Below are 9,521 nucleotides of genomic sequence, written 5' to 3' on the forward strand. Positions count from 1 at the left end.
TTTCTTCTGTTTTCAAGAGCAGCTGCTGTACAAACTCAAGCACAACGATGCATAGTTACACTATGATGTCACACTGAACATCCTACTTTACAATGAACACTATGAATCTAAAAAATTATGTGATCTTCATATAAAAAGACTACAAAGAGCTTCTATAAGTTGAATTATGCCTTTCATCTATGCCCCTTCTCGTCCTTGGTTGTTGCACTTTATGATATTATACTTGCAGAGGGGACACGTAGCATTGATGTAAAGCCACTTATCTATGCAGATGCAATGGAAATGATGGCCGCAGGGGAGTTCTCGTAGCTCCACCCCATCGTCATAAGCAGAAAGGCATATGCAACATTCCTACACAACACCCCACATGTTAGACATTCGACCAAAAGTATTGTTAGGGTTAGGGTTAGGGAATATGATTTGGGATATATCCTATTTGGTTTTCCAGGTTTAAGACAGTCATCCACAAGATGCCCTCTGAATAAATAAATAAATAAACTCCTGAACTTTAGATAATAACCTCCTGAACTTAATTTACTGAAGTACAATAACTGATGGTACAATTTTGGCCTATGTAATTTTTAACTTTATTAAGAATTTTCGAAATTTGGGTAGGTAGAGAGTGATAAGGATGGTTTTGAATCTTTACCCTTCACATTAATGCCCTTTATGACAATTCCAATAGTTCTGCGGATTTTGTATAGTTTTTTAAAGTGCATGGGTCTTTTTTTCTAATTCTTAAGGTTTAGGGGCTGCCAAACGCCTCGAGTGCCAGGGGGCTGTAATTTACGTATGTTATACTGATAAAAAAGCAAACAAAAGTCACATTTTCAACTAATAAAAAAACGAAACTAAAGAAATGACAAAAGATAATTTTCAACATTTGCAGGAAAGTTTCAAGATTCAGTCAAAGCTTCAATGCGTAAAGAAATTCAAGCATACGTTCAGAGGTATGTTCGTAAATTTCAGTATTTTAAGCAAAATTAATGTGAGTGTAATACCTTTTGTTCATGATGAAATATGTACTCAGCTTCACTATTATATTTCTATATTTCAGTGAAAGTTGTAATAGTCATCAGCTAGCAACGTACGGACTGCTACAATGGAATTAAAGGTAACCACAGACAAGATTTGAATTATAGCCAGATGCATCTGACATACATGGAATGAAAGACTACAACATTGCCTTTTAAGGGGTAATAGCAGAGAGAAGCTATAGAAATTACATACCGAATCCTCCGCTGAAAGAGCATGTTCAACCAGGGGATCACTACCACACTCAGTCATTATTCCACTTGATGATCTTGACATCTCACTACCAAGTTTCTCAGAATCACCAGTTCTCCAAAATTTGTATTTTGGAAGTTGGCGAATGTCTTCATCTGAAGCTCCTTCCTGTTACAGAAGTGAGCAAAGGCGAAAAAAATTATTAAATCTAGCTAATCTTCTATTTAATCATGGATACATATGGGAGTATCTTCAATATCAAGTTTCACAAGACATAGAAATGAGGATTAATAATTTTATGTCATATATCACAGACATGGATGCAACATATGCAGTGACTAGTATGATGACTCAGTTCCTTTGACAACTTAGATGTTGGAAATTAGAGAGTTATTGACAATGAGATTCTTTATATAAACAAAATATATCAAGAGATGCCACATGTTTAATTTATAGAGATTCTCCAAATAAACAAAATATGTCAAGAGATGCCTCATGTTTAAATTTATATCCAAAATTTTAAAACTACTGTTTATATGATTGATCGAGTAGTATAAAAAGTCAAAACAAACATATCAAAATTTGATAGTTGTCGATTAAAGTGAAAAAAAAGTAATTTCAACTGGTAGGTGTTAATTAAATACTTAAACAGCTTTGGAAAAACCAAATCACAGAAATTATTGGGATGGAACTCCTGACCTAGCCCAATGAGTTCGAGGGTGTTCGGAGAGGCTTATTTTTAGAAGCTTTTAAGCTGTGTTAGCTTTTGGTTCTTTTGGTTTTTATGATAAAAATTATACAAGAATAGTTTGGGCAGAACAGTAATTTATTTGGTCAAATTTAGCTTATTTAGGTGAGCTTATAAGCTAATTTTTTAAAAGTTGGGGTATACCAGCTTTCTAAAGTGGGGCATATAAGCTAACTTATTTGGTATTTTAACAAGTAGATATGAAAATGTTAATTTAAAAGCTAGTTTGACCAAACACATATGCTCCCCAAACACACTCTTAATCGAATCCTACGATAAAAAAAGTTCTGCATTCAAGTTAGCCCAATAGCCCTAATTGCGAACAGGTCATGCAAGGCCTAATTTTGGTCCATATGGCTAACACATTATATCTTTTTGTGTAGGTGTGCGCGTGTGCAGAAGTGTTAGTGAGTCTATGTGTACGCATGCAATACAACATACATAAGATCCTTGAGTTTTTCCTTAGGTTGGGTATTAATCCCGCAACTTTCTCATATTGGGAGAAAAATCAAAAGAACTGAACAAATATAATGAACGTAAAGACTCAAAATGAAAATAAGAACATACCAATTATGAAGCTTTATAACTGGGTCCTACGGGTTAGGTACAAGTAACCTGAATATCAGGCAAGGGTTAAAAGTACCTGATCCCATAATTAATTAGGTTGGGTTCAGTTATCCTCGTACTTTGACCCAATCAGACCAATTGTTACCCTCATGTAACCTAACGGCTTAAATCAGTCTAAAGTCCACAAAATTCTAGAATCTATCGATGGATAAAAGAATCTGAAATTGTAATCGATCCATTTCTATGCTGCAACAGATTAGTTGTCAGTTTGACCCGAGTAAATGTGATCAAATCAACCAAATTAAAATATGTTAAAAGTCAGATATCTGTTGAGATAATCATGGTTTATGTGTTGGTTAAAGAGAATATATCTCTGGCAGATTTTTGAGGTAGATTTAGGGTGAAGATGGTTTGGATATTGCCTCTATATATAGGATTGTTTTTTTCTGTGAAAAAATACTGCAAAAAGATGGCAAATAAAAAATTGTCATCCGACCCCTAGAAGAATTCTCCTTCTTCCTTTCCATAATACCAGAGCCTAATTTTTTCCCTTCAATCATCTCTCTGAGCTTCATACCCTTGATAGTCCCTCTCTCCCCTAGAAGCCATCTTCTCAATTTTCCCTAGACTAGGCATGGCAATTATGGCCCATACCCAATTACCCGTCCTGCCCGCCCATCAGTTGGCCCACCCAAAACCCACCCATTTAGTTAAATGGGTCTAAATGGGCGGGTCTGAAATGAAAAGAGGATAAACAGGCCGGTAATGCGCGAGCATCGCGCCCGCCTTAAACCCGCCCTCACTCTCCCGTTCTCTCTCTCGGTTCTCTCTCTCTTTCTCTCGTCTCTCATTCTCTAAAAAATCCCAACGATGACGGCAGCAGCTCGAAGAAAACCTCGAGGCGGCGGCGACGTCATGGACTCGATCTACTCCGTCGTCGCCCTCGTCCTTATCCTCGTCGCCTGCGTCGGTATGACCTCTCCAGATCTCTTTTGAGAGGAGAGAGAGGCCGACGTTTTCTGTTTCATTGACGAGGGAGGAGATCGACAAGGACGTCTACGTGTTGACGGGAGCCAGGGCTTGCTGGAGGCTGAAGAAGAGGCCAAGGAGCTTTCCGAAGCAGGTCGATGTAAGTCTCCGACGATCCTCTTTTGAGTTTTGAATCAAATTTCGGTGGAATTTGGGTCTTGACTTCAAAAAGATTTAATCTTTTAGGGTTGCAGATGCTTTCGCCTGGTTATTGGCTGAGCGAGATCACAGTGGATTCATACAAGGTGCCGAATTCATGGCTAGAGCGGCGATGAGGTTAGTACAGTAACCGCCGGTGATGTGAATCCATTTTGACTGAAAATTGATTGGATTTTAGGGCTCAAAATTGTTACTATTTTTTATACAACACCCTTGATTTGTGTTCTTTTAGATGGAAAAGGTTTAGTTTTGTTCTTTTAGATGGAAAACGTTTTTGTCAGTAATCTAGAGGTTTTTGATTCCAGAGTGAATGAAACCAAGTAATCCATTTATTTTTTTAACATTTATCTACAACAGATGTATTTGATTTTTCTCATGAAGAAAATCTAATACTCAACAGAACACTTGCATCTGTTAAAGTTTTTGTAGAAGACTTGATTACAAATTAATACACTGTACAGTTGTTAGATGGTTGAGTCCTGGTGCATGGCTAGATAGACTGAAATGTGAATGTTCATTCTTCCTGTCCACAAGATTTATCAGTAGTGACCTTGAGAAGTATTTCAACAAAGAAGGATAGGTATACAATCCTACGTTGATCATTATTCCTGCGTATCGTAATTAAAACCTCCGATTGATCTATGCATATAAGAGTGAGACGGTCTACGTGAACTAGTTCATATCATCTCTACTGTTTGAGATAAATTTGTTTTGTTTATAAAAGTACTATGTTCAAAATTTACTAAAGAACGTTTGTTTAATTGATGCAGCATGTCTATGTATCAGATATAACATCTCAACAAGCAAAGGAAGGAAAAGATATCCAGGGAATTCCTTGGGATAAGTTGCATATTGCAAGGGAAAAGTACAGGTAGACCAGATTACAACAGTACAAAAATTATGAGAACATACCGAACTCTGGAGAAGCATCAGAAAAGGCATAGTTCACTACATCAGATTTATTACATTATTTTTGCATTTTAATTCATCATCTTTTTTATTAAATGCATATCCTTGTATATAGGAATGCCAACCCACGGAGAAGGGGGGTATGTTCTATGAATTTTAGCACAACACGAGGTCGGTGAAACCAACTATTCTTCACTTTCAGGTCAGCTGAAGGTTTCCTGTTTAGGTTTCAAAATCTTGTTGTATGTGTATTTTACTTTGGTATTAATTAGTTTATCTGCTACTTGAACAGATGGATTAATATATGCATACATAAGTTCTGCTTTTGGGAATAGGTTTACTAATCGGACAACATTTAGCACGTAGAATTACGTGAAGATTGTGCAATAAAAAAATTACTTTTTACTCATACCATAGGTACTCTAGGTGGTGACTTTTTATTTCCAGAATTTTTTTTATGGAAACCAATGATCATGCTTTTCTTCTGATGAGGTTCCTCAAGCCATCCTTGTACTAAGTATATTTATTTATCTAGCTTCCTATGGAAACGCTCATGTTTTCTTAACATCGGTCATATTCCACATGTGAGGTTATTCTCCAAACTTAGTTATTCTTTTAATTTATTTTTCTCTATTGTGTATATCTGAGATTGATGGATCACATCTTCTATGTTCTCAGCTGAGGAATTTGGTCTGGGCTGCATCAAAGCATGATGTTACCTCATTTCACATTATTCTGTCATGCATTGGTCAGCCTTAACAAGTAAAGCATGCGAAGTGATGAATGTATCAGGGCATGTGGTGCCATCGGAGGTTGATGCAGTTACCATTTAGTAAAGTTGCTATATTATCGCCTTTTGTTTATGCTCTTTGTTTTGGCTCTCTGGTCAGTTTTAGCTCTGAACGACAGTAATCTGTTCATTGTTGTATTACACTTGCAGAAACACCTAGGAAGCTTGTTAGAAGGCTGTACTAAGACCCAAATTAGTACATTGGCAGTAAAGGATAAATTTCTTGTAACTGGTGGATTTCAAGGATAAATTTCTCATGCAATGTGACCTTTATGTTACTTTGTGGGGTTAATTTCACACTCCTGGGCAATGCAATATTTGTTAAGTTACTGAATAATGAGTAAAATTTCCAGGCTAATATCTGCTGCTAGGATGAACATATTATGTTTGTTTGACCAATAAAAATAATTAGCCCTTATGTATTTTGCTTCTGGTTACTTATGGAAGAACTCGAACTCTAGGTATAATCACACACTATGGCCTTGATCAAATTAGACAACTTTGTTCGTTATTAGGTGCATCTGTTTCATGTATTGTGGCACATGATGAAATTTCCAGTTGTTTGTTATAGAAAAGAGATAGAATAAAATTATTCATGGTTTTTATGCTCTGTTTTCATACAAAGATATTTATCCTTAACATAATTGAACTGGTTGTTTGCTTGTTTCTTTCAGGGTGCAGGAGGTGTTACAATCAAGAAAACTAATCTTGCTTTGATCTTCGGCATTTATGATGAGCTAATGACTCTTGGGCAGTGCAATATGATTGTTGAGAGGCTTGGTGATTATCTCAATGAATATGGATTTTAGGTTTGTTGTGTTCCCTTTTTCTATTCGGGTTTGGTGTGGTCCCTCGCATTGTGATGCTTCAAATGAATAATTGTCAGTTCAACAATTATGTGGACTCTCGTGAGGAGTTTGATGTTTGGTTAATGTGTTTGTTATGATCCCTATCCCATCAAAATTCTGTTTGTATTTTTCCTTTGATTGGGGTTATTATGACATTTTAAGGCGGGTTATGATGATTTTTCATAAGACAAGTTTGCACGTTCGAAAAAGTTGTGTTCTATTTGAATTTCTTTTTGATGTTGCATAAGTGGCTTCTTGTGGCATTAGTTATCGCAATAAACAATGTATATCATTTTGCAGGTGATGTATTCTTTGAGTTCTTTGCACTTGGTATAGTAAAAAGAAAAAAAATACATGATTGGTAATTTTAATGCTATATTGTTCAATATATTCATGCTATTCCTGAATGGGTTATGTACATGCATGTGCATATTTTGATAATTCAAAAAGTTTACAAAAAAAACCCCTAAATTTTGTAAAAAGTTCCCAATAGTTTAAAAAAAACCCTAAAAGTTTACAAAAAACACCATAAAATTATTATACATATATAGCTACTATAGTTAAATGGGCAAATGGATGGCCCGTTTATTAAATGGGCAGATAAAAACCCGCCCATTAAGAAAATATTAAATGGGTCATAAATGAGTAAATAGGCAAAACGTGCCCGCCCATTTATGGCCCGCCCATTTAATACCCAAACCCACTCATTTAACATCCCTACCCCAGACTATCCCAGCCAAGAACTTTTCACTTTCCAAAGGTAAAGCATGCTTCCCGAGATCCTTCTCAAAAACCCAACCAAAAACAAAGTCGGTCTCTCTCTCCTAAAAACCTATGTTTCCTAAAATTTCCAAGGAAAAAACTTTCAGGTCCTTTAACTTTGAGTTATAAAGCTCTAATCTGTATCTATTAAACATTATTTTAAAAAGTCTCTGCCTAGTCCGCATAGGCGTACGCCTAAGCCTAGGTGGTACCTAGGCCGCCTAACTAGCGCTTAGGCGGTATCTAAGCCGCCTAACTAGCGTCTAGGCGATACCTAGGCTACCCACCTAGATTTTAGGAGTGTTTAAGGGAGCATTGTCTGCTTATGTGGACAGCACCTTTAGGCCCTGATCGTGATTTTCTATGTTGTGGTCTCCACGTCCTCCAACCTCCTTCAAACTCCTTTAACCTCCAAATATCAACACCTCCATTATCTCCTCCGACCTTCAGTAAAACTTCCTCGACCAACATTTAAATGAAGAAAGAAATCCGCCTAGACACTAGTCTGGCACCTAAGCTTTCTATAGCATGTACATTTACTATCGATTATTATAATTAAAAAATAAAAAATAAAACTCCTAGGCTCTAGACATCGAACCCAATGCCTAGGCCTCCTAACACTTTCTATAACCTTATTAGTTATTATTTTGGCTATTTAGTATTTAAGTATGCATGATTTATTATGGATCTAAGATTGCTATTCTTTTGGCAAATTTATATGAATTTAACACATGTTTATCGATTATTATAATTAAATAATTTTTAAAAAAAGGCGAACGTCTGGACGCCGCCTAGGCGTGTAGGCGCTGGATCAAACGCCTAGACCGCCTAGCGCCTTCTGTAACATTGCTATTAAATCAAAACAATCATTGCTCCCCTTTCTCTTAGCATCGCCACCACACTTGACCATTTCTACCCTTGCGCTGTCAGAGCTACCCCACCAGAATTCGACCCCGATCAGCATCGTCCACCTCAACCAGAACTCATCCCTAACAAGTCGATCCCTTTTTCTTTTGTTTCATATCTAATGTCGACCAGATCTAATGAAGCGCGATCCCAATAGATCAATATAGCACTCCTGAACTTGATTTAAATCTAACCATGTCATCACAAGCACTTTAGACATCTGCTTCTCTAATCAACGTCACTTAGCAAAGATCCTACGCAAATCAGAGCCACCTACCTCCACTCAAACCTAACCTGTCAAATATCAATTTTATTTTTAAGAAGAATTTTTCAAAACAGACCCACTCCAAATTTTTTTTCTTAAAACCGACCCGTTTTTTTTTTATTTATCAAAACCGACCCGATTTTGTAATTAACAGCTTAATCACCTTCCTAAACAGTCGGGGTTGGCAACCCTGACTATTTAGGACCTTAATTTTTAGGGTTTAAGGCTTCTAATTAGGGTTTAACACCTTCCTAAATAGTCGGGGTTGCCAACCCCGACTGTTTAGGATAGTGATTAAGCTGCTAATTACAAAATCGGGTCGGTTTTGATAAATAAATAAAAAACGAGTCGGTTTTAAGAAAAAAAAATTGAAATGGGTCTGTTTTGAAAAATTCTTCTATTTTTAATTTAATTTCCAGTTTAACATGCTACTGTCTTAGTAGTATTAGCTACATATTTATCTAATACATATTTCAAAATGGAATTTTTAATACATATTTTAAAATGGAATTTTAGTTTTAGTTCTTTACCAAATGGCTAGTAAACTTGTCATGTCAGAGTTAGATGAAATTGACAATATCAATGGCAGAAACTATACTTGTACATAACATTGACAACATCATCGAAACAACTATTTTGACCCTAACTAAAAACTCTATCACTAATGAAAAGAAAGGGTTTCAAGCAACAAAAATCATAAGACAAAAAGGCGTAAAGCCAAATGCTCATGTTCATGGAAGACAATCTATTCAAGCTCTTTGAAACCTATAATACTTCCATGAACATGTGAAAGGCAACAAAAGAAAAATTAACATCGTTGCTAAAGTTAACATTTAGCTCCTCTTGCATTAGTACAATTTTTGTCATATGAGAAAGTATATGTTCCCAATTTAATGATGAAATTTGTTACATGTTCCCAATTTAATGATGAAAGGGCTATAAGTTAGACTTTATAACCATATGGATCCACAGGAAACGATGAGAAAGTATATGTTGTGAGAATGCATGTACCAAAGCATGAACTATTAGTTCGTAGACCTATATTAATTCCAATAAGTTATAGTTTAGAACTATTTGTCTTGCTATATTTATGATCCTAAATTGTGTCATTCTAGACTAGGACATGCTAGTATTTCTAAAATAAATCAGATTGTTAGAATGAAGTGGTTGTTTGTGTTGGAGATTATTGGAGCATACAAACAACTACACACAATAATGGATACAAGCACAAACACAACACATTAGGAAAATCCACCATCTTCATAAACCAATACAACTCATACAACCATAGTTGCATGATTCCCTGGAACC

General features: G+C 36.0%; 1 protein-coding gene across 1 annotated transcript in view; it reads right to left on the bottom strand.

Moving 5' to 3' along the window:
* LOC109824752 (E3 ubiquitin-protein ligase At1g12760-like) overlaps positions 9–9,521 on the bottom strand; it is a 33,961-nt gene continuing 24,448 nt past the window's right edge. The window contains exons 4-5 of the mRNA XM_020391399.1: positions 1,231–1,395; positions 9–351 (exon numbers count right to left, since the gene is read on the bottom strand). Coding sequence (XP_020246988.1) covers positions 178–351; positions 1,231–1,395 — 339 coding nt within the window. The 3' untranslated portion in view covers positions 9–177. The remainder of the gene's footprint in view (positions 352–1,230; positions 1,396–9,521) is intronic.

This window comes from Asparagus officinalis, chromosome 1 (genome assembly GCF_001876935.1).
Source record: "Asparagus officinalis chromosome 1, Aspof.V1, whole genome shotgun sequence".
NCBI classification, from domain to species: domain Eukaryota; kingdom Viridiplantae; phylum Streptophyta; class Magnoliopsida; order Asparagales; family Asparagaceae; genus Asparagus; species Asparagus officinalis.